Below are 24,943 nucleotides of genomic sequence, written 5' to 3'. Positions count from 1 at the left end.
GGAGCCTGGAGGGCTAAAGTCCATGGGGTTATAAAAGAGTCGGACAACACTGAGTGACTGAGCACACAGCACATGTATATAAATGTTAAATTAAGATCTGGGGAAGTGTGAAACTACAAAGTATCTGTCACTGAGCCTTCAGGATTTTATTCTGGAAAAGATATATAGTTTTGGTTTAGGACAAGAAAGCTCTTTTTTGGTAATACAGAGGTATTGCTGTTCCCACTCTGTCATTTCTGGAAGTAGGAAATACAAATAATGTCTCTTTTTTCTGTATTCCATAGAGCAGTTTCAAGTGAGTATATTCACCTAGTTCTTAAAATTAGGAAAAGGTGTAGCATAATTGGCAGTATACATAAATGAGTTAGGTGTTGTGGAGGAGCTTAAACTGTGAGTTACAGCCTACACATATCTGAGAGAAATATAGATGTGCCTAAACCAAAAAGAGAAGGAGGAAGAGACCAAAGGAACGGACAGAAATGACTCCTCCACACCCACACCTTGTAAGAGGTTCAGGCCTGCGTGCGTTTTACCGCCTTCTTGCCATGAAACTGGAGGGAAGAGGAGCTCCAGCGTAAAAGGTGCACACTGGTTTCTAGTCAGTAAAGAACCAAAGCCTTTGTCATTTGAGGGTGAAGTGGGAAAGGACCTTGCCAGACAACATAAATGTTATCTGAAGGAGAATGTTTAAGGCTGGAAGAGTAATGGTTTTATTTTTTATTGGGGTATGATTGATATTCAGTGTTGCGACTTTCAGATGTACAGCAAAGTGAATCTGCTATATAAATATGTCTAGCCACTCGTTTTTAGATTCTTTTCCCATATGGGCCATCGGAGGGTGCTTAGTAGAGTTCACTGTGCTCTGCAGTGGGTCCTCATTACCTGTTCTATGTATGGTAGTGTGTCTGTGTCGGTCCCATCTTGCAGTGAATCCCTCCCCCGTCACCTGTGGCTTTTTAAGCAGAGGCCCAGGATTTTAATCAAAGTAAGAATGGCTTCTCTGGTTGAAGGAGCAGGTGAGGGTTAGCTGTAACACTTTATTCCAAGGAACTGGGGTTCCTTGTCTTGGCAGTCCTTGAGGCACTATGAGGAAGGGCAGTTTTAGATACACTAAGCAGTTCAGAATGATCCCTGTTCGTTTCCAAAGCAAACCATTCAGTATCACGGTAATCCAAGTCTATGCCCCGACCAGTAACGCTGAGAAGCTGAAGTTGAACGGTTCTATGGAGACCTACAAGACCTTTTAGAACTAATACCCAAAAAAGATGTCCTTTTCATTATAGGGGACTGGAATGCAAAAGTAGGAAATCAAGAAACACCTGGAGTAACAGGCAAATTTGGCCTTGGAGTACAGAATGAAGCAGGGCAAAGGGTAATCGAGTTTTGCCAAGAGAACACACTGATCATAGCAAACACCCTATTCCAACAACACAAGAGAAGACTCTACAGATGGACATCACCAGATGGCCAACACTGAAATCAGATTGATTATATTCTTTGCATCCAAAGATTGTGAAGCTTTATACAGCCAGCAAAAACAAGACCGGGAGCTGACTGTGGCTCAGATCATGAACTCCTTATTGCCAAATTCAGACTTAAATTGAAGAAAGTAGGGAAAATCACTAGACCATTCAGGTATGACCTAAATCAAATCCCTTACGATTATACAGTGGAAGTGAGAAATAGATTTAAGGGAGTAGATCTGATAGACAGAGTGCCTGATGAGCTATGGACGGAGGTTCGTGACATTGTACGGGAGACAGGGATCAAGACCATCCCCAAGAAGAAGAAATGCAGAAAAGCAAAATGGCTCTCTGAGGAGGCCTTACAGATAGCTGTGAAAAGAAGAGAATCGAAAAGCAGAGAAAAGGAAAGATATACCCATTTGAATGCAGAATTCCAAAAATAGCAAGGAGAGATAAGAAAGCCTTCCTCAGTGATCAGTGCAAAGAAATAGAGGAAAACAATAGAATGGGAAAGACTAGAGATCTCTTCAAGAAAATTAGAGATACCACGGGAACATTTCATGCAAACATGGGCACAATAAAGGACAGAAATGCTATGGACCTAACAGAAGCAGAAGATATTAAGAAGAGGTGGCAAGAATACACGGAAGAACTGTACAAAAAAGGTCTTCACAACCCAGATAATCGCAATGGTGTGATCACTCACCTAGAGCCAGACATCCTGGAATGTGAAGTCAAGTGGGCCTTAGGAAGCATTACTATGAACAAAGCTAGTGGAGGTGATGGAATTCCAGTTGAGCTATTTCAAATCCTAAAAGATGATGCTGTGAAAGTGCTGCACTCAATATGCCAGCAAATTTGGAAAACTCAGCAGTGGCCACAGGACTGAAAAGGTCAGTTTTCATTCCAATCCCTAAGAAAGGCAATGCCAAAGAATGCTCAAACTACCGCACAATTGCACTCATCTCACATGCTAGTAAAGTAATGCTCAAAATTCTCCAAGCCAGGCTTCAGCAATACGTGAACTGTGAACTTCCAGATGTTCAAGCTGGATTTAGAAAAGGCAGAGGAACCAGAGATCAAATTGCCACCATCCTCTGGATCATCGAAAAAGCGAGAGAGTTCCAGAAAACCATCTATTTCTGCTTTATTGACGATGCCAATGCCTTTGACTGTGTGAATCACAATAAACTGTGGAAAATTCTGAAAGAGATGGGAATACCAGACCACCTGACCTGCCTCTTGAGAAATCTGCATGCAGGTCAGGAAGCAACAGTTAGAACTGGAGATGGAACAACAGACTGGTTCCAAATAGGAAAAAGAGTACGTCAAGGCTGTATCTGGTAGGCTGCAGCCCATGGGGTTGCGAAGAGTTGGGACACGACTAAGCGACTTCACTTTCACTTTTCACTTTCATGCACTGGAGGAGGAAATGGCAACCCACTGCAGTATTCTTGCCTGGAGAATCCCCGGGATGGAGGAGCCTGATGGACTGCCGTCTATGGGGTCGCACAGAGTCAGACATGACTGACGCGACTTAGCAGCAGCAGTAGCAGCAAGGCTGTATCTTGTTACCCTGCTTATTTAACTTATATTCAGAGTACATCATGAGAAACACTGGGCTGGGTGAAGCACTGGCTGGAATCAGGATTTCCGGCAGAAATATCAATAACCTCAGATATGCAGATAACACCACCCTTATGGCAGAAGATGAAGAAGAACTAAAGAGCATCTTGATGAAAGTGAAAGAGGAGAGTGAAAAAGTTGACCTAAAGATAAACATTCAGAAAACAAAGATCATGGTGTCCAGTCCCATGACTTCATGGCAAATAGATGAGGAAACAGTGGAAACAGTGGCTGACTTTATTTTTTGTGGCTCCAAAATCACTACAGATGGTAACTGCAGCTAACTACACCCTGGGTACAAAGGTGGTTGTAGCTATTTTCTTGGAATCTGCCCATTGAAATATTAGTATTAATCCCAATTCAATTTTCGTGTTTGAAGAATGATTTTCTTTGTATAAGACATTTTTCATTCTGTAGCTTGGTTATTAATGTATATTTGTGGTTACTGTGAATCAAATCCATATGAGGTTCATAGTACTTCCCATGGAGTTGGAACCACTGATGTATTCTAACATCTTAAGGGACCCAATCATAGAGCGTGTGGGTGCCCGTGCGTGCATGCATGCATGCATATACGCACATGCGCAGGAGATTGTTTTCCCCAAAGCAGTAAGCAGGTTTTGCATATCAACTGAATGACCTACAGTTCAGCTCAATTCTGACACTGTCTGCCTGGAGGTAGTGTCACATTCCAGAGGTGAAGGGCTCAGTCCATAAGACCATCCTTGGTGTCAGATGCCAGTTGCAAAGTCCAGGTTGTCATTTGTGCTTTTGATCCCCCTCTTTGGGTTTGATTAGTTTTTGCTAGAGTGAATCATAAAATTCAGAAACATTTTTCTTACTAAGATTTCCAGTTTATTACAATGAAAGGATATAACTCAGGAATAACTAGATGGAAGACATAAACACTTAGGGCGCAAGGTACAGAAAAAACCAAGGAGCTTTTTTGCTGTCTTCTCTGGCACCACCATCCCCAAATCTTCATGTGTTTATCAAACCAGAAACACTCCTTTTTGGTTTTTATGGGGTTGACTGAGTTGATGTCCTGGAGGTGGGGGAGGAGGGGCCCATTGAAAGTTTCAACCCTCTTGATCATCTGGCAACCAAGTTAATTCCCGAAGTGGACTCCAGAAGTCACATAATTAACAGGACGTAAAGATACTTTTGAGCTTCCCTCCTGGCTCAGCTGGTAAAGAATCTGCCCGCAATGCGAGAGACCTAAATAAAAACCAAAGATACTTTTGCTTTTATCATTTAAGACATTCCAGCCGTTTTAGGAGCTCTTATACCAGAAGAGGGGACAGTGACCAAATATATATTATTGTAAATCACAGTATCATGTGTTTCCTTTTATTGAATAGCTGAAAAAACTTAGGCTTAGATGTGTGAGGACGTTTTTCCATAGAGACACAGCAAGAACTAGACCCTGAAATACTCTTGATTTTTTTTTTACCTAGTATTTTTATGCCTTTAATTGCCTGGATATTTCTGAAGTTTTATCTTTGAAATAAGCAAATATTAATGGACTGAAGGTCTAACAGCCAAACTTGAAAATCATCATCCAGATTTATTATTTCCAGGTCTTTGAAGAAACTGGTTTTGATATTAAAGATTATATTTGTAAGGATGATTACATTGAACTTCGGATCAATGATCAGCTTGCTCGTTTGTACATCATTCCAGGAATTCCAAAAGATACAAAATTTAACCCAAAAACCAGAAGAGAAATCCGGGTATGTAATTGAAAAGAATTTTCAGGTTGCTGGATGGTATCTAATTAAATGATGTAAGAAATTGCTTTTAGAAACTCCTTGACAATAACTAATTTTCTTGTGTTTCAGAATATTGAGTGGTTCTCCATTGAGAAATTGCCTTGCCATAGAAATGATATGACCCCAAAATCCAAACTTGGTTTGGCACCAAACAAATTTTTTATGGCCATTCCTTTTATCAGGTATGTTTGTATTTTTTTAAATATGTAACTTCACGATTCTGATAGTTATCTTTACATAGCCAAGTTTTAAAAGTGAATTCTTAATGTTTCCATAGACCATTAAGGGACTGGCTTTCTCGAAGATTTGGAGATTCCTCAGATAGTGACAATGGATTTTCCTCGGCTGGTAGCACACCAGCTAAACCCACTGTGGAAAAATTGAGGTAAAGAAACATAATGTGTTGGATTCTGACATTTTGGTCTTTTTTAATACATTAGTAGCATTTTGCTTACAAAGTTTGCAGAGGTATTGGCTTCCTTTTATAGGTACTATTATGTTACTAGTCTCACAGATAATAGACATTTTAGAGAGTGGTTTTTGGATGAGAGGTTAATTGAAGTTATAAAGGAGCTTCAGGCATATTTTAAAATAGTATACACAAGAGAGTGTCAGCTTTTTAGATGGATAGCTAGAGTATGAGGAAAAGAAAATAATTTTTTCTCTCTTTGTATGTATTCATAGTGCTTGTTCTGTGTTCTCATATCTTTACTTTAGAAATAATTGCGTTTCTGTATGTGGTTGGATGTCTGTTTTTGTGAGGAGGAGATGAGGGATGCTGATGTGTAATTTGTTCAGAAAGATAACACTGTGAAGACGTGGGCTGGGCGCCTTTCCTTTCCCTGGCCTAGACTGTATATTATAAGGAATGAGTATTACATGGTAAGAATTACAAAGAGCATTTTCTTGTTTGGAACTTAATTGTATCCAAATCACAATTATAGAGTAGGCTAAGTAATTTTCTGAAATTCAGTTCAGTTGCTCAGTCGTGTATGACTCATTGTGACCCCATGGACTGCAGCACGCCAGGCCTCCCTGTCCATCACCAGCTCCCGGAGTTTACTCAAACTCATGTCCATTGAGTCATTGATGCCATCCAACCATCTCATCCTCTGTCGTCCCCTTCCCCTCCTGCCTTCAATCTTTCGCAGCATTGGAGTCTTTTCAAATGAGTCAGCTCTTTGCGTCAGGTGGCCAAAGTATCGGAGTTTCACCTTCAACATCAGTCCTTCCAATATAATTTTCTGAAATAAGTATATGTATTTGTAATCAACTTGTAGAACTTTGCCTTGTTAGGTTCAGAGAGAGTTGCTTTCTAAATTTTCTCTAATTTAGATGCTTTGTTTTTATCCTAGAGCTTTAAAAGTAAGCAATAAGAGTAAATCACACCTATAGTCAATATTTTTTAAATACATAGGGAATATTCCATTTTAGTTGTATTTTATGCGGACAAGAGATTGGACTAAATGCCTTGAAAGTCATTTATGCCTTTCAGAATCTGTGACTATAATCAACAAAGTATATACTGCTAGATATAACTGAAGCAGAAAAAAGAAGAAACAAGAATATAGTCATAATTTAAAAAACCCAGTCACTACTAAAAAGTTACGAAATAGTGATAGTGTTTGAAAAGAAACTGTGTCACTGTCTTGAGAATCTGTCCCCCATAGTGGTATGATATGATATGATTCCCACATCTTTCAGTTGGTATCAGGGTTTGTGAGCCTAGAGAGTGGAATAAGGAGATAATGAAACAACTTCTCAAACAAATTTCAGGTTTCTCAGGCAGGGTGATGTCTCCTTTTAGCATATAGACTAATTCCAATGACGTGTTGGAGGAATTACTTGAATTTTGTCTAAAGAAAGAGAGCCTGCAATTTAATTACAATTTTTAAATGGGGAAGGGGACAGATTCTGAAATATTGAGAAACAATCTTAGTATAATATGGATCTTGGGATCAGTGACTCTGGAATGTATTAATATATGTAAGTGATACTATAGAATACAATTTATCTTTACTATAAACTATTACAGTTGATTTCTTTGGTGTAAGTATTTGAGACTGGATCTTTATTTAATATGCTTATCTATCATTTTGAACTCCTTAATTTGCTTAGAAGAAAAGCTGTGACAAATCTAAACAGTGTATTAAAAAGCAGAGACATCACTTTGCGGACGAAGGTCTGTATAGTCAGAGCTATGGTTTTTCCAGTAGTCATGTATGGTTATGAGAGTTGGACTGTAAAGAAGACTGAGCGCCAAAGAATTGATGCTTTCGAACTGTGGTGTTGGAGAAGAGTCTTGAGAGTCCCTTGGACTGCAAGGAGATCCAACCAGTCAATCCTGAGGGAAATCAACCAGGAATATTCATTGGATGGACTGATGCTGAAGCTCCAATCCTTTGGCCACCTGATGTGTAGAGCTGACTCACTGGAAAAGACCCTGCTGCTGGGAAAGATCAAGAACAAGAGAAGGGAGCGGCAGAGGATGAGATGGTTAGATGGCATCATTGACTCAGTGGACGTGAGTTTTAAGCAAACCCCGGGAGATAGTGAAGCACAGGGAAGCCTGGCATGCTACAGTCCATGGGATTGCAGAGTTGGACGTGACTTAGCGACTGAACAACAATGACAACAACAACAACATAGCTCAATTTCTCAGATCTTCCAGCATGGAGAGTCCATACTGACCTGTGCAGGGTCAAATTCCGTACATAAGCATCCTACTAAAGAATTGAATTGTCTGTCCTGTTATAAAAATCCACCGACATATGTTTATTTAGAGTAGCTTTATTTATTGGCTTCAGTACCAACTTTATTAAATTTGTGAAAGAGTTATTTCCTTCAGATTCTTTTTTTGTTGTTGTTTGGCCAGGCTGCAAGGCTTGCGGGATCTTAGTTCTTCAACCATGGCTTGAACCTGTGTCCTCTGCAGCGGAAATGCAGAGTTCTAACCACTGGGCCGCCAAGAAATTCCCCAGATTTTTAAAAGTACAGTCATTAATAGGAGGAGGTGGTATCAGTGACTTAGGAAAGTTTGGGACTAACAATAACAGATTATCACCCCATTCAAGAACTGTGGAGTGGTAGGCATTCTTCTGGGTTCTGGCAGTAAAGCAGTAGACAAAGTCGACAAGAATCCTCTGCCCTTGTGGAATTTAAACTGCAGTAAGGGGAGAGAGGTAGCGAATAAAGTAACACTTATGGTCTGTTAGATAAACTCACAAGGTTTGGGAAGAAGTATCAGCAAAAATTTTCTGATTTAATTTTTATTTTAAAATCTTGTTGTAGTCGAACCAAATTCCGCCACAGTCAGCAGTTATTTCCTGAAGGTTCTCCTGGTGACCAGTGGGTAAAGCACCGGCAACCACTGCAGCATAAACCATATAATAATCATCACGCTGAAATGTCTGATCTTTTAAAAGCAAAGGTGAGTGATGATACATGTAAAGATTTTCATAACTTAAGATCATTTGACTTTGAAAGGCATCTGAGTTGAGGAATTGCAGATTAACAGTTGTAGAGCTCTGAGTTGTTAATCCAGGGCGCCTGTGTTCCTGATTTGTGATTTGAAGCTGCGATGAGGCTCCTAACCGTTACAGCTTTGGTATTAGTCCCGTGTAGTAAGGAATGTGAATTGTCAATAACATCTGATTTTGGTAAATATGCTACCAGTGAAAGGTTCATACTGTGTTGTTTTTCAGTGCATGATTATATCATAGTTTGTTTATCCATTCTACTCTTAGTGGACATGTTTGTTGTTTCCACTTTGGGGCTTTTACAAATCATACTGCTAGGAATATTTCTGTACATGTATTTTGGTGAACATACACCCTTCTTTTGAGTATATAGAATTGTTGGAGCAGTGGATATGCCTATGTTCTTGAGTATATACTGCAAACAGTGTTCTAAAGTAATTTGTATCCCCTGCAATATATTTGAGACTTCCATTTGTTCCATATCCTTACTGATGTTTGGTATTACCTGTTATTTATTTATTTATTTTTTTTGGCTCTTTTCAGTTTATTGCATGAAGGAGTTACACTAGTCCAAGTTAAAAGCAGACCCCAAATGGTTACATTATACAAGCTGTGAGGTTTTTAAACTTGTGACAAGGGACAGAAGGGAAATTCTACTCATTGCAAGGAAATCCTCACTTAAGCTTCAGTGAGCCAAAAGCACTTAAAACCCAAGAACCTTCAGCTGGTCGTCCTTAGCCAGTCCAATCTCTACCAGGAACTGGCATATGTTCTTGCGCTGGTCACCCTGTAGCTGAATTACTTCTCCATATTCTGGATGCTCAATTACAGTACCATTGCAGGCAAATTTCTTCTTAAACGCCTTCACTAGTTTCTTTTTATCGTAATCATCAGCGATCCCTTGGACAGTAGTAAGGGTCTTCCTGCCGTTTCTCTGTTGAATTCTTATATGGATATAATCCTCAGTGCCAGCAGGAAGCAGATCATCACCCTTACTTGCATCAGCAAAGGGGTCGAAAGAGTGGAGGTTCTGGATAGCGGACATACGATACGATTCCTTTTCCTTGGTGGAAATGGCCTGCGGAAGGCGGTGGCGGGAGAAGGCGGGCAGGGGGGACGGAGCGTCGGGAAGCGAGGGGGCTCGAGGGGGAGGCTGCTGAGTCCTCGGCGGCGGCTCAGTGACTGGGGCCTACCTGTCTGTTATTTTAACCATCTATTTGGGTACCACTCTTTATTTTTCTTCTTTTACAAATATACTGGGTTCATCAGAATTTAAAACTTCTGTGCTTGAATGGTCACTGTCAAAAGCGAAAAAACTACCATGGAATGGGAAAGTTTGCAAATCACATATCTAATGGGTTTATATCCAGGATATATGGAGACCTCCTATAGCTCAACAACAGCAAAAGAAGAAACAATTAGGAAAAAAAAATAAGTACACAACTTGAATAGACATTTATTGAAAGAAGATATTTACATGGTCAATAAGCACATGAAAAGATGCTCAGAATCTTTAGTAGAATGCATGAATTGTGAAGTAATAAAAATGTAGTAGAAAATGGAAAATAATGAGTTGACAAGAATGTAAACAAGTTGGAAGCCTTGTGTATTGTGGGTGGGAATGTAAAATGGTACAGCTGCCACGGGGCAGCTTGGTGGTTCCTCAGAAAGGTACACATAGAATTACCGTGTGACCCAGCGGTTCCACTCCTAGGTTCATATTCAGGAGAATTGAAAGCAGGGACTCAAAGAGAGAACTTATACACTAGTGTTCACAGTTGTGTTCATGATAGCCAGAAGGTGGAAACAACCTGCATGTGAGTCAAAAGATTAATCGATAAACAAAGGAAACATTCAGTGAATATTATTTGGCCTTTGAAAGGAATGAAATTATACATACGTGCTACAACATAGGTGAACCTCACACACAAAAGGGCAAACACTGTATGATTCCACTGACTAATTTGAGGTTACCAGAGCGGAGAGACAGGGAAAACGGAAGTATTTAATACACCAAGTTCTGCTTCAGTGATGGAAAAGTTCTGGAGATGGATACTGGTGGTGGTTGCACAACTTTGTGACTGTACTTACTGCTACCGAAGCTGTACTTACTGCCACTGAGCTGTCCATTTAAAAGTGGTTCAAGTGGTTAGTTTTATGTATATGGTACACAGTAAAAAAGTTAAGTATCAAGAAGAATGGAATGAAATGGAGTTAAAGGTATGTGCTAACATGAGCCTCTGAAAGCTATTTCCCTTCCTTTAAGTTACTGTTTTCAAGCTATTTTAGGAACTACTTAATTTTTTCTGTAGGTAGATAGAATGTACATAAATGTATTTATTGTAGAATAATAATAAAATTATCCTTTTCACTGTTTCAGCTAGTTCTCTTAAATAACTGTCTTTTTAAGACCTTTAAGGCCAAATTAATGTTTAAAAACTGTTTTAAGTTAAACTTAGAATTATTTTCAAGAAAATTAAATTAACTCATGTTTAAGCAATATAATAGCAAGATGTCAACTACTGCATGTTTAGGTTTTAGGTCTAAATTTAGGGATTAAAAGTGAAAGTGAAATTCTCTCAGTCGTGTCCAACTCTTTGCGACCCCGTGGACAGTCCATGGGGATTCTCCAGGCCAGAATCCTGGAGTGGGTAGCTGTTCCCTTCTCCAGGGAATCTTCCCAACCCAGGGATTGAACCCAGGTCTCCCACATTGCAGGCAGATTCTTTACCATCTGAGCCAAACCAGTCTTAATTATTATTTTATATAAAAAGGTTATTAATTTAAAAATTCCTATTTATTAATAATTTAAAGCAGGTTTTAGGGTAACAGTGATCACATCTCGTGCTTGTTTCCTGCTCTAAGGACTCAAGTCAACGTGCCTTAGTGTTCCTTTCGCAGAGAGATTTTCTTTGATAGTCATAAGGTTTTCAAAATTGTTCCTAGGGAACATTGTATTTGCTATTTCATATCTTTTGAGGATTCTTGCTCTGTGAAGCTCTCTATAATGAAAGATGTTGATAGTGGTTCTTCAGTGTTTTAGGAAGATTTTGGGGGGCTTTGCTGAACTCTGATTGAACCAGCTAAATATGTTCGTAGGGGTATATTGTTTTATCCTGTTACATTGTGCTGTACGTTGACATTTTATTTCTTATTGGAAAAACAGAATCAAAGTATAAGGGGAAATGGCAGAAAACAGTATCAAGATTCACCAAATCAAAAGAAAAGAACAAATGGGGTCCACAGCCAGCCAGCCAAGCAACAGAATCCCTTGGTGGTAAGAGTTAACAGCGCTCGTGCTAAGGCAGTTCATGCTTCTTAGGATGGGGTGGGGCATTGTCAGGGCATTTTGAATCACTTTATTGACAAGATTTTGAGTCTGTGTGTGCTGTTCACCCACTAAGAAATCTCTGCCTACTCTCGATTACAGGTTTATCGTATTGATTCAGTTGTGCATCTGATCTTTACTTTTTTATGTGGGTATTTGTTTATCTGTTTATTTATGATTTTTAACATTTTTATTGGAGTATAGCTACTTTACAAAGTTGTGTTAGTTTCAGGTGAAAAAGTGACTCAGTTGTACATACATCCACTCTAGATTCTGTTTCTGTATAGGTCATGGCAGAGTACTGAGGAGAGTTCCCTGTGCTGTTCTCTAGATTCTTAGTAATTACCGACATGTGGGTATTTAGACTTATTTTTAATACTTTGGAAACAGTGTTAGTCAACTCTGCTTTCTAGATAAGTCCTAGGTATTCTGTTTTTCTAAATAGTGTCTGTATTATTTTAATGAAGTTTAAAGTTTGGAATAGCTTCACAGTGTATTTTATTTTTCTTCAAATTGATAGAATTCAGAAAATGAAAACAAAACACTCAGCCAATGCCATAGTCATTAGACTAGGCTGAAGGACAGATACCTGTGAACATTTTAAGACATTTATTTCCATTCTCTTAGTCTGTGTTCCAGAAAGTAATTCATAACTAATAAGCTTCCTTGCTTATCTTTTCCATAAGTCCTGGTATTTCTATGGTGACTTTTTTTATATTGTAGTTTCACTTGTTTTTCCTTCTTTAACAGTGGGTAATAATAGTAATTTCAAATATTTAGCAAGAGTGTTTTCCTTGAATTCCTGGGTGCTGTTGACTTAACCTGGAGTGTTTTGATTCCACAAGCAAGCACTAGTTAAATGTGTAATGTCAGATCACTTGCTCTCTGTTATCGCACTCCACTCCGGTAGAAACAGTGACAGGAACAAAGGAGACAGTCTTAATAGATGGTCAGAAAGCTTTCAATCTAATTCAACATCAGTTCAGTTCAGTCGCTCGGTTGTGTCCGACTCTTTGCAACCCCATGAATTGCAGCACACCAGGCCTCTCTGTCCATCGCCAACTCCCGGAGTCTACCCAAACCCATGTCCATCGAGTCGGTGATGCCATCCAACCATCTCAACATCTGTCCCTAACAAAAGCTGGGCAGATTAAAATGATAGTATTGTATAAACGATAATTCTCCTCAAATTAATATATAGATTTAATTCGGTACCAATCAAAATCCTTTTGGATTTTTTTGGGGGAACTTCACAAATGCCTTGCATTTGTCTGGAAAAACTTGAATAAGTTTTTAAAAAGTTCTTAAAGTTAATGATGAGGACAAGTAGATGAACAACTTACAAAGGAAAAGCTAAAAGTGATTAACATATAAATATGTAGTTCAAGAAAGTAAGGTAAAATGGGATGCCACTTTTTCCCATTAGATTGGCAAAGATGAAAAGATATCCAGTTATGTATTGCTGAGTATATTGAAGACACTCAAAAATTAATAATTGGTACAACCTTCTAGAGAGTAGTTTGGCTGTATTGAAAGTGTGACTTCCTTACCATGTTTCCCTAGAAGATAGAGTGTTCATCCCATTGCTCTAAATTACGAAAACATGGAAACAATCTAAATATCTAAGAAGATATTAACTGTAATATCATAGATATGTGCCATAGACTACCGTGTAGTCATTAAGAGTGTTGGTGTAGATTTGTATTAATTTTTTGATTTGTGTTTATTGAAAAAGGGGTATGTTCATAGTATATTACATTTAAAAAGTGAGTTATAGAATAGCATATACTGGGTAATTCTGTTACATAATTATATGAAAGTACATTCACACATATCTTAATAGAAAAAAAGCTGGAAAGATGTAGTATAATGTTAGTAATAATTATCTCCAAGTTGAGAAATTTAATAAGTAATTTTATTTTTTCCCCCTGGTGTTTCTATATTGTACATATAATCAAGAACTAAAAACAGTTTTAGGCTTAAAAAAATTACTTAAAAATGCCAATGCAGAGTGGAGATGGTGATTATATTCCTGGTTTAATTTTCTTCCTGAGAAATTTGGTAACGTATCTCCTTATTTATATCAATAATAAGTGAAATAACTGGATATGGTATGTTGTATGTTTGTGTTTTTTTATAGAAATGTGAAAAAAAACTTCATCCACGAAAACTTCAGGATACTTTTGAAACAGGCAAGTCATTTTTTTTTTTTTAAATTTCTTCCAGTTGGGATTCCGGAGAAGGCGATGGCATCCCACTCCAGTACTCTTGCCTGGAAAATCCCATGGATGGAGGAGCCTGGTAGGCTGCAGTCCATGGGGTCGCTAAGAGTCGGACACGACTGAGCGACTTCACTTTCACTTTTCCCTTTCATGCATTGGAGAAGGAAATGGCAACCCACTCCAGTGTTCTTGCCTGGAGAATCCCAGGGATGAGGGAGCCTGGTGGGCTGCCGTCCATGGGGTCGCACAGAGTCGGACACGACTGAAGCGACTTAGCAGCAGTTGGGATTCAGCTTGGTTTTGAAGTAAACTTGATTTGAGTAGTGTGTGATGAACTGTGATAGATAAGCTGAAGGAGGTGCACATGATCTGTAGAGAGTTCATATATGCGGTCAAGTTCTCTAAATAGGAAACTGGCTAAAAAGAAAAATAAATTTATTTAAATGATCAAGATGAAATTATTTGCCCTTTCAGTATACTGTTACTTTAGTGAAAGTCAGGTGTTGATGCTGTGTGTGAATATTGTAAATAAATAAATAGACGGTGAGGAGACCTCATTCTCACATATATGTGAGGGGAGTGCTCACTTCAGAAGGGAACTGTTTCCCTCGTGTTCGAGGTAATGATCCACCTGTTAAGGTGGTACCAAGGATAGTCTTCACTAAGATAGAGCATTTGGCTCTTCTTCATCCTCAGTTATGAAAAGGAGGTGTGTGATTTGATCTGGAAAGTAATGGTGAGGAATGTAGAAGGCTCTTTGTAAATTCTGATTTCATAGGTGCCATTCAGAAGTACAGTAGGTTGTTTTTTTCTTCGGTGCTATTTTGTATGGTATGAAATTCCCCATGCAGTGGATAAGCATTTATTTACCATCTAGATTTAAGGCTTTAATCTAGAAAACTCCTTAATAATTGAGAAGCATTATAATCATACTCTCTTCCTTGCATTACTGTTTATGATTTAAGCAAGATAGAAGAAGCCATTTAAAAAAGAGATGCTTTAACCCTGTTTCGGAAAATTAAGGCTGTCCTCTTAGTAGGACTTCCCTGGCCATTGTAGGTGGTGTGGACATGATAGGCTGATAGTTGAATTAATGTAAGTTCAGAAACCAATTATTTCACAAAATCTTTAAAAAGCCATATGTTTAGGAACATTAAAGAAGGCACACTATAATGTATACCCAGCTCAGTTGGGCATGATGCAAAACTTTTGAGTTGTCTTGAGAAGGAAGTATAAAAGGAGTTACAGTCCTCGGAAACCTCATATCAGACTTTTGTTTCTACGTCAACCACTTGGCGTCTGTTCCAAACCCTGCTGTCGTCATCAGGGTCCTGTTCCACTTAGGTGGGAGCGGGGGAAAGCCCTGGTAAGTTGGAGTTTTGTTGCACAGTGAGTTTGAAAATCTGGATTTTTCTTTAGGTTGATTTATTCTCTGAAGATGTGGTAACTTTCAGCTTTATTTTTCTAGAATTGGAATCTTTACAAATCTTATATTGTAATTATAATCTTTATAATGTTTACATTTTGATCTCTGTCAAGAAGCTCCCATGTTGACACAAAATATAAATATAGGTGGTGAATAAAGGTATGCCCAATTTTTTTAAACAGCTGAGCCACAAAGGAAGCACAAGGTATGCCCATTTTTGAAAGCAGGAGAATATTAAGAATCTTAAGGACTGAAATTAAGATCTTAAATGTTTATGTGGAATAAGAATAGATTGGAAATTCACTCTGAGTATCAGTTTAGGGAAAGGAAAATATTTTGGTGGTTCTACCTAGGTTAGATTTAGAGTGTGGGGAGGTGAATATATACTGCATGTGAATTCCTTCATAACAAAAGGTGAAGGGCAGGATTTGATTTCTTAACTGAGCTTATCTGTCTTGTTTTCTAAGCAGATGCTGTGTATGACTCACCTTACTCCGGTGAAGACCAGTTGCTTGAACATGCCGAGGGCCAGTCTGTGGCATGTAACGGACACTGCAAGTTCCCCTTTTCATCCCGAGCTTTTTTGAGTTTCAAGTTTGACCATAATGCTATAATGAAAATCTTGGACCTTTGATAGCAGCAAATGTGGAAGTCCCCAAATCAGAGACTTGTTGCATTTGAGTGGGTGTCTCTTTGAGCCTTACCTTTCTCAGGTGTTTTAAAGAAGTGCAGGGAGGCGATGATGTTTCTGAAGAGATGTTCTCTGTGCAGAAGAGAGAGTAGAAAGAAACATGAATTTGCACTGTAAATGTGGTTATAACTTTTTATACACATGTACCTTTTCAGTGTTTGGCTAATGAATTTAAGTTGCTTTTAATGAGGGCATTTTTTCTGTGATTGTGGTTTTTATCTTGTATTCTGGTCACAAAAATAGTGTTTGAGTCATCATTAAGTAGCCAGGTTAATGGGAATGCTCCATCTTCCCACTACAGTGATTGTAATACTAGTTTCTTTATACTGAAAATTTTAAAAGAAACTTAAAAATACATAATTATTAAATGAATACAAGACTCGAAATGTCACAGAAGTTAAGATTGCAGGTCATCTGCTTTGGTGGCATTTTGCACATTTCTCTGCTTCTAACCGCTTAGGTTCTCTTCTCCTTGCTAGGAGTTTTGTTGAAAGGTTTTACTTAGAGTCAGAATCTGCTATATAATGTTCATGTTCAAAATGAACTCATGGCACTTCGTTAAAGGACAAAACCCTCAGCCTGGAGAGGGACTTGAGCTGGTGGGTGGAGCGCTGCGGCCCTAGTTTTGAGTTGTGCTGTGTGCGGTCAGTGGGCCTGGGAGGTTGTGGGGAGAGGAGAGCAGGGAGAGAGCGCAGGGCCGGGACCCCGAGACTACTTTGGTCTCAACTGCAGCATCCTACCACCAGCCCCTTGGGATCATATGATTTTGTTCCGGTGAAACTTGATTCTGTGTTACAGCTGTGTAAATACGTATGGAATACTGACATTACTAGGTTTCACACTGCATCTCAACGTTGATCTCTGGAAACTGATGTTCTATTAGGTTCCCATTTGCAGTAGTAGCAGAGACTGACACACTTAGTAACATACTGAAGCCTCTGGACGATGGAGTGAAAAGGGAAGGGTATGCAGTTTACCCAAGTACTAATAAAGCATCGCACTAGGGGAGGAGCAGAACATGGAAGCAACGTGGGTAATTCACTCCTAGGAATGTATTTTGCTCCTTTAGGGTTCTTAAATCCAAATAAGGATGGCAGTGCCCATTTAGAGAAGGATTTTAGCTATGTAAAGCTGTGGACAATCACCAGGGCTTTAAGGGGCTTAAGTGTTTGGGCTGCTTGTGACCTCATTGAAGGTGTTTCTTTGGGGGTGGGGGGAGAGTGTTAGCATATGTGTGCGTACGCGTCTGTCATGGGTTTTAAAAATCTATTTTACATGTGGTATCCACAAGATATATCTCTGCTTGTAAATTTTATTGTGGAAATCTTGATTCTGTATAGATAGTCTATTTAATAGGGTTTCTATTTAACCCTGTGGGGCTTTCAAAAGAAGTGCTATTGTAAGGAGTTCACTTGGTATTTCTCTGCTTTAGATTTTCAATGGCTTGATTTTAAAGGAGAAAGTCTATTTATTAATAAAAGTGTCGCCCTCTTGGTGCTAAGCAGGATAACTCAGTTATAGCAGTGTGTTAGAATTAGGTTATCCACAGTCCTGCATCTTTTAATGTGACAAATTGGTGAATCCTTCTGTGACCTTTTAAAAATGCATTGTAAGATTGCTGTGGAAGCTCTTAACTGTTCTTTCTAAGAATACAGCAGCTTTGCTTGGGTCTCCTTGAGCCATATTTATGGTTGGTCCCAGCATTCCAGGTTTCTGTTCTTAATGGAGTGAAAACTTAGTTTGTCTGGCAAGTAGGTCGTTTTCACTCGTTTATTGCCATCTGGAAACCATTTCATTTTTAGTGATTTTGAATGTGTTTTTTTCTGTTTAAGTGAGTGTTTTGGTCAGTCTTTCTGGTGCCTCGAGTTGGAATTTTCAGCTCTCGACACTAAAGCAGAAGAGATTAGTTACCAGAAATATGGCCTCTGACGGTGTTGAGCCTTTTCAAGAACCAACAGATTATCTCTTTTTGATTATGGTTGTTTGGTTAAACATTGCTATTGGGCTGCTTCATTTAATGCACTGTGGGTGGGACAAAATAAGGGTATTGTTGGGATGGTAATTTCGGTATTGAGGCTTTTAGCTCTCTTGACAGTTTGAGATTTAAAAAATGTTAAAAGATGAGTTAAAATTTATGTGTGTGATGTGACTTAACTATGCAGAAAATGTATAAGTTGGATGTACCTATTTTATGTACATCTGCTATACTTCTTCCCTCGAACCTGTGTATTAGATTCTCAGTGTTCAGGTTGCCTTGAAAAGGGCCATGCTTAGCACAGAACTAGATTTCTTGATTGAGAAATGTTAGCATGGTTTGAAGAAATGAAGCGATAAGGGAGTGCGCTGAGTATGCAATACTTGACTTCTGTGTGCTGCAGTTTAAGAAGCTAGATGAGAAGAGCAGTTGTGTTGGCTTCAATTACGGATTATGTCTTTGAGAGAAATAGGTCTTTTGAATCCACTTTTTCAGTGTTCTTAGTTCCAATGTTCAGTGTACTGTGAATCTTTTTATTTTTTTAAATTTCCTAGGTGCTTTTACGTATAACTGTAATGATTTGTAAGATGTTCAACGAATTGTTTTTGTACTTAACCATTATAATCTAGAAGATGGGGTATGGTTTATATGCTTTCACAAATTTTTGTTCAGAACTAGCAAATGAATGGTTTTAAGATTTCAAAGTGGTGTTCTCCTGAGATACGAGCATTTGGAGACATCTGAGTACCTACTAGAGCTTTTGTTGCATGGGTGAAATTTGGTTGAAGATGTTGGAAAGTGAAGTTGGATTTTCATGGTTATGAAAAGGTGAGTTTCCTATGCTGTAAAGGAATGGTGGTCACTGCTTGCTGCTTTGAACTTGGATCATTTTTCCATTAAGTATCAATTAGTACAAATGAAGATGTATAGCAATATTAATTTTATGCTATGAGATTGGGTTGGTATTGTCTTTTAAGTCTTAAGTGATTTGTATGTTAATATAAAAATACTCCTCAAGTCTAAGTGAATGGCATCCTTCCATGCTGCTAAGTCGCTTCAGTCGTGTCCGACTCTGTACGACCCCATAGACGGCAGCCCACCAGGCTCCCCCGTCCCTAGGATTCTCCAGGCAAGAACACTGGAGTGGGTTGCCATTTCCTTCTCCAATGCATGAAAGTGAAAAGTGACAGTGAAAAGTGAAAGTGAGGTCGCTCAGTTGTGTCCGACTCTTCGCTACCCCATGGACTGCAGCCTACCAGGCTCCTCCGTCCATGGGAGTTTCCGGGCAAGAGTACTGGAGTCGGGTGCCATTGCCTTCTCCGATAAGGAGGATTAAATTCTTCTATAAAACTTAATACATTGTGATAGTCTTAGAAAATTTCAGGTCTGAGTGCATGTATGCATTAAAAAAAATTAAAAACATTTCATTACCTTTTCCCTTGCTTTTTTTTTTTTTGTTTGTTTCCAACAGTTGAACAGTAAGGAGCAAAGTCAGTTAAAAAATTAGACTTTTTTCAGAGTTATTTTTCTTACTATGATAATATCTTTTGGCTTTTTATCTTTATTTTTGTACCAGTGGCCCTCTGAGCTACCTGCTCAGAGATTTTTGTTTTGATTGACATCTATTGTGTCTTTGTATTCTCTGAGGCAGTACTGTATTTTCTTTGCATATTAATCATAGTTAAAAGGTCAGATTCATTAACATTTTTTGATTGCAGAAAAACTAGGTGTTACCTAGTAGCAATTTTGAATTAGGTATTTTCTAGCCTGGGGAAGGGGCTTGCATGTGTTCCTGTAACTTTAAAGATAAATAAGACAACTCATTCTGTCTGGAGGTATCAGTCTACTTTATGTTTTTTTGTTTGTTTGTTTGTTTTGCCACACATTGACATGAATCCACCATGGGTGTACATGTTTTCCCCTTCCAGAACCCCCCTTCCACCTCCCTCCCCATCCCACCCCTCCTTCAATGCATGATACTTTATGTTTTAAGTACCTGTCTCTAGGTAAATGGGTGTTAGTAAAATAAGTCTTATTAAACTTTATTCTTGGTAGTTTGGTGAAGCCTTGAGTTCCTTATTTTGTACTAGACTTTAAAATCAGTTTGTACAATTGCTGAAAATTGTAAAAATGAGATTATGATGGGCTTTCTCAACATCTTTTTTCTTCTTAGAATTGAGTTGTTTTTGAAGTTTGTACTCCTGTCATGAAGAAGGCAGATTACAAATGGGCAGTATAGGCTCTGTCTCGTGCTTTTGAAGCAAGTTCTGGATATCAGTTTCAAAAAATATGATAGGTTTATTATTATAGGGTAAAAAGTGCCCCGAAGGAAGAAGATAGCTATAGTTATTGGGGAAAGAAAACAGAAGGCAGAAATTTTAGAAGATAAAGTCAATTCTCAAGTGCTGTATGATGCATGAGGGCAGAAATGTGATCATTGCTTAGCACAAGCAGAGTCTCATGTGTGGCCATTACCAAGCATTTTCTGGCTCGGGTTTTAATTTTTTTCTAAGTATGGTTGGGTCCAGTAAATCTGAAGTGATGTTTCTCACTTTAATAATCAGTGTTTGAGAATCTGGTCCTTCCTATGCTGACGCAGCTGTAAGACTCCAGCCACACTGAAGTGCTGATACACCGCTTTCTTGCAGGACCACCACCTGGAGCACGCCCAGCCATACTCAGCTCTGTGTCATAGTCACTTCTCATGGTAACACGCGGGACAAAAAGTACATTTGTCCCAAATGCGGGTCCTTCCCATCTAGCTTCCCGTGACAGTATTTATTACTGAGATGGTGGTCTGTAGCTAGGGAGCAGAGTAAAGCTGCCTCCCCTGCCTGGGAGTGGATGTGAAGGGCTGGCTTCCACTAATTTTGTTGCTCAGACTTTATCGTAAAAGTATAAAAACTATGATGAAGTATTCAAGTTTTATCTTGAGAAAATGTTCATAACTGACTCTTTAATCTGGGTTCCTTAGGAAATCACTGGCAGATAAATCCTGTTTGTCTTGGGTCTTCTGTGGTTAGCAGAGGGGTAGTCTAGTATGGTGGCAGCTGGGAAGCACAGTCTGAGGAACTGGCCTTAAAGGTGCTTGTGTTAGCGCTGTAGCTGCTGGTCAAGTGTGTGCTGGGGAAAGGGATGGGATACAGAGCTCAGTGGCCTGTGTGTGTTGTTTCATGTGGACCCTGTGTTAGTAGCCTTTCGTCCATTCATCCAGTGGAAGAAGGCGGCTCTGAACATTCACTTGCTGCTTGTGTGGTGTCTGGGTGTCCTTGTGGTGATTGGCCTCTATCTGGAGAGTGTACTTGGAAGACCTCTTGTTCTTTAATCCTTTTCTGGGGGTGACTGGTCAGAAAGAGGCCATTGAGTCTGCCCCTTTGTGTCATTTTTTTTCTTTCTGTAACAATTTTTTTTCTTTGTGATGCGTCTCTGTCGTCAGTCTGCCACTGTGGGAATTTACAGGTACAGGTAATAATTACATCTTAACTCTGACCCTTGGGCCAAGAGCAGTTAGGAGGGGCTGTGGACACCTGGGCTTGTTTATTTTAGTTTCATAGCTGTTAAATTGGTTTGGGAATAAAGGAAACGTAGTTCTAGGGCAGACTGAGCAGTGTTCTGGTCTTTGAGAGGTCTTAGGTAACATTCTTAGGTTGTGGACTTTTTGAGGTAAGATATAACCTTTTCATTTAATGTGCTTATAATTCATTGAATCTGACGTTCTAAAACCATCTATAGCCATGGTGTGGAACATTTGGGGCACAAATCTTCATTGTTAGTCATTTCTCACACTTGACGGGATGAGCTGGATCTCTGTAAAATGATCGCTTAGTATGTTTTTTGTGGTATTTAGGAACAGACTGGATGACAGGAAATGAAAGCACAATCAGGTGTGATTGAAATTGAGAAAGGTAGTAACTACTCCTCAGCAGTTTGGTGAGTTCCAGGTTTTAATACCTTTGCAACAATGATCAGCAGTGGATTTGTACTCATCATGTCTTTCATATACGATATGCACTGATACAAAAGCACAAAAACATACCCGCAGAGTTTCTTTGTGCATTTTGCTACTGTCCTAGGGCACTGTTGTTTCTATTGGTCATTTTAGGTTTGTGTTTGATCTTACCTTTTAATTTCAAATGCAAGAGCCCAGAGAACTGATTCTTTTTACTTTTTTGTTCATTTCAAACTTAGGACAGGAGACAGCTAACCCGACTCCCATTTTATAAATGTTGTTCAGTCGCTAAGGCATGTCTGACTCTTTGCAACCCCATGGACTGCAGCGCACCTGGCTTCCCTGTCCTTCACTATCTCCCAGAGTCTGCTGCTCTTGTCTGAGTCAGTAAGAGGGAAGGAGAATGAACTATTTTGCATATACATGTGTTTGTGTGTATATATACACACAGTATACATATTTTTTTCTAATTGTTTTTAAAGTTTGCTTATTAGCTTATACTTAAAAATTCATCTTTGCTGAGTATTGATTCATACAACTCGGTTTTTTAAATTTTACCTGTTGACATCATTGAAAATTTAAGAGTCTTCTTTGAGAATAAAATGATGAATCAAATGAAATTATGGTTCATGTATTAACTAACTTAAGTGACCATTAAAATTAGTTTGGATGGGAAAGGGAATAAGAATTGATTTCCTCATGTTCCCTGTCTAGTTCCAAAACAAGATTTGAAGTGTCTTGGGTGCTATGGAGACTAGGTAATGTTCATGGAAGATATGTAGGCTTCAAACAGTTCCCTTGGGAGTTGGTTTTAGTCTGAAAAAGGTGAAGGTGTTTATGCTGTTATGTTAAACAAATTGGAAGCTACAAAATTTGGTAGAAAAAAATTGATGAAACACTTAATTTTTACCTTAATTAAAACTGTGTTATTACTTCAGCTTCTAGGGCATTTTACTGTTTAGACAGGCTGTGTAGGTAAACCATTGGAGTAATTCTATTAGTAATGAAGTTCTTGGTGCTTGTTTTGATTAATTGTCAAACATTTAGGAAAAGCAGAAAAGGAACCCCAAAACATTGTTGGTACACCTTGTAGTTTTACTTTCTGACTGAATAGTAGTTTTCCTCTTTCCTGTCAGTTTCAATGAAAGGATAAGGACTGATTTTCATTTACTTTGAGTGTATCTATCATAAGTAAAGGATTTCCAGTGACTCATGTTTATGAATCAGAAGTTTAAATGTTTGCAGGATTACTGCACGTTCAAAATTGACTAGAAATGCCAGCTGTATTCTCCACTGAGAAGATGAACTAAGTCTTCTGTCTTTACAGGTGTGCTCTTTTGAAAGCTTTTGATGTAAATAACACCAGTTGAGAAGTGAGAAACCTTTTATCTTAAAAAATGAAGTTTGAATGATGGAAGGTTTCCTTTGTATTTTAAAACATTTTTACAGTTGATTGTTCAAATACTGGCTTTCTGTAAAAACATTATGTTAAATTTAGTCTTTGTAGTGCAATATCAATAAATTTTGCCTGCTTGGGCAGTTTTACTTACTACCTTAACCTGGCTTCTGCTACTGATATTTGTAGGTTGCAAGTTGCTAATATTTTGGCTGCATCTCTTTGGACCAATAAAAAATGACAAATGCAAGATAAAGGTATGTTTATATGATAGGAAGAAATATTAAAAGGTAGAATGTCTCTGCAAAAAGTGAAACTGGTATGTATTCTCCGTCTCAATTTATGCTTTGGTTGTTGCCTTTCAAAGCAAGGTTATATTGCGAGTTAAATACATAAAATCCAACATTTCTTAAATTTGTATTAGAGTCAGGTTTTCTGAATGTAATGCTTTCCAGTCCTTGGATCTCAGGGGTCAAAGAAATATCATTCTTCTCTGCTAAAGACCTCAGATATATGATAGCAGTTTGTAAAAAAAATTTTAAGAAAGGACTTCCCTGTTGTGCAGGGGGTGCAGATTCTGTCCCTGGTCAGGGACGTCTTGCATGCTGCAGCCAAAAAAATGAAAGAGGTGAGTTACCCAGGTGTGCCGTGCTCCTGTCACAGGCACTTTGCTTTGATGATGAGAACTGACGTGTGACAGACACCATGCAGAGCTACTCACCATCCTTCTTTATAGTCGTGGATGACCTTCCAGCTTACAGTTACATTTCCTCTTTCAGTCACTGTTTAGAAAGGAAAAAAGACCTAGATCCTTCAGTAGATAACTAACTCCCCATTCATACCAAACTTGAAAAGGCAGCCCGGTAGAAACTGGTGATGAATGGTGATTTCTCTGGCTCTTGGCCGTCTTGAACTAATACAGTCTGTCTAGTTTCCCGCTTTGATGAGGGCTCTCGATGTAACTCCCGAACCTGTGATGTTTGACATTAAATGTCAATATTGCAGAAGGAGAGTCATATCCTTCAATGAATACAGGTAAAAGCACATTATGGAATTAGAAATATTTATTCAGAATATAAGAATGTTTGTAAAATATTGTAAATGTCTCTGTATAAATAAATGGAGTTTTTATTTAAAAAACAATTCTATATCAAATAACACAAAGCTATTTTACAGCAGCTAAAACTAAAGGCATCTGGAAACATTTAAAGCATACAAGTGAAGAATCTAAAAAATTACAAGGTATGGTACAGTGTTAAGTGTCAACCTTAAAGTGAGATTTTAATACAGTAGAACAATACTGACAAATGCAGACTTAGTCACATGTGCTTCAATAACTGACAGTACATTCAAGCGGCTTAAAAGCACATTTTCAAATAATAGGAAACTAAAATCACATGCAAAGTAAGTAAGTCTTGACAATGTCTAAAAACTGATTAGAAGTAGAAAAGTGAACATGTCTCATCCTCTTTCATTGATGATACTGGGGCTCCCATTCACCTGGCCGTCCATGGGCACTGTAAGTACCACAAACAGGACGTTTTCCACATGGATTCGATTTGCAGAAATGTGCAGAAGTGAGCCAGAATGAATAAGCAGGTCATGAGTATGAG

The 24,943-nt window shown here is 38.6% G+C and overlaps 1 protein-coding gene and 1 pseudogene across 3 annotated transcripts in view; one reads left to right on the top strand and one right to left on the bottom strand.

Annotated features, from left to right (window-relative positions):
* DCP2 (decapping mRNA 2) overlaps positions 1-19,405 on the top strand; it is a 49,793-nt gene extending 30,388 nt beyond the window's left edge. The window contains exons 5-11 of one of the 2 annotated variants that reach the window (XM_081505692.1): positions 4,673-4,825; positions 4,934-5,046; positions 5,142-5,249; positions 8,156-8,294; positions 11,510-11,620; positions 13,812-13,863; positions 15,790-19,405. In XM_081505692.1, the coding sequence (XP_081361818.1) occupies positions 4,673-4,825; positions 4,934-5,046; positions 5,142-5,249; positions 8,156-8,294; positions 11,510-11,620; positions 13,812-13,863; positions 15,790-15,953 (840 nt within the window). In that variant the 3' untranslated portion in view covers positions 15,954-19,405. The remainder of the gene's footprint in view (positions 1-4,672; positions 4,826-4,933; positions 5,047-5,141; positions 5,250-8,155; positions 8,295-11,509; positions 11,621-13,811; positions 13,864-15,789) is intronic. The other variant, XM_081505694.1, reaches the window with a different exon arrangement.
* LOC145512117 (eukaryotic translation initiation factor 1 pseudogene) lies at positions 8,855-9,533 on the bottom strand (annotated as a pseudogene). The gene has a single exon (XR_014058311.1). The product of XR_014058311.1 is annotated as a eukaryotic translation initiation factor 1 pseudogene (transcript).
* Positions 19,406-24,943: the final 5,538 nt, after the last annotated feature.

Source organism: Giraffa tippelskirchi, chromosome 7, assembly GCF_054371585.1.
Source record: "Giraffa tippelskirchi isolate mGirTip1 chromosome 7, T2T-mGirTip1v1.2.pri, whole genome shotgun sequence".
Taxonomy (NCBI): Eukaryota; Metazoa; Chordata; class Mammalia; order Artiodactyla; family Giraffidae; genus Giraffa; species Giraffa tippelskirchi.
The sequence above is the reverse complement of the archived record's forward strand: the minus strand, read 5'-3'. Positions and strand labels throughout refer to the sequence as shown.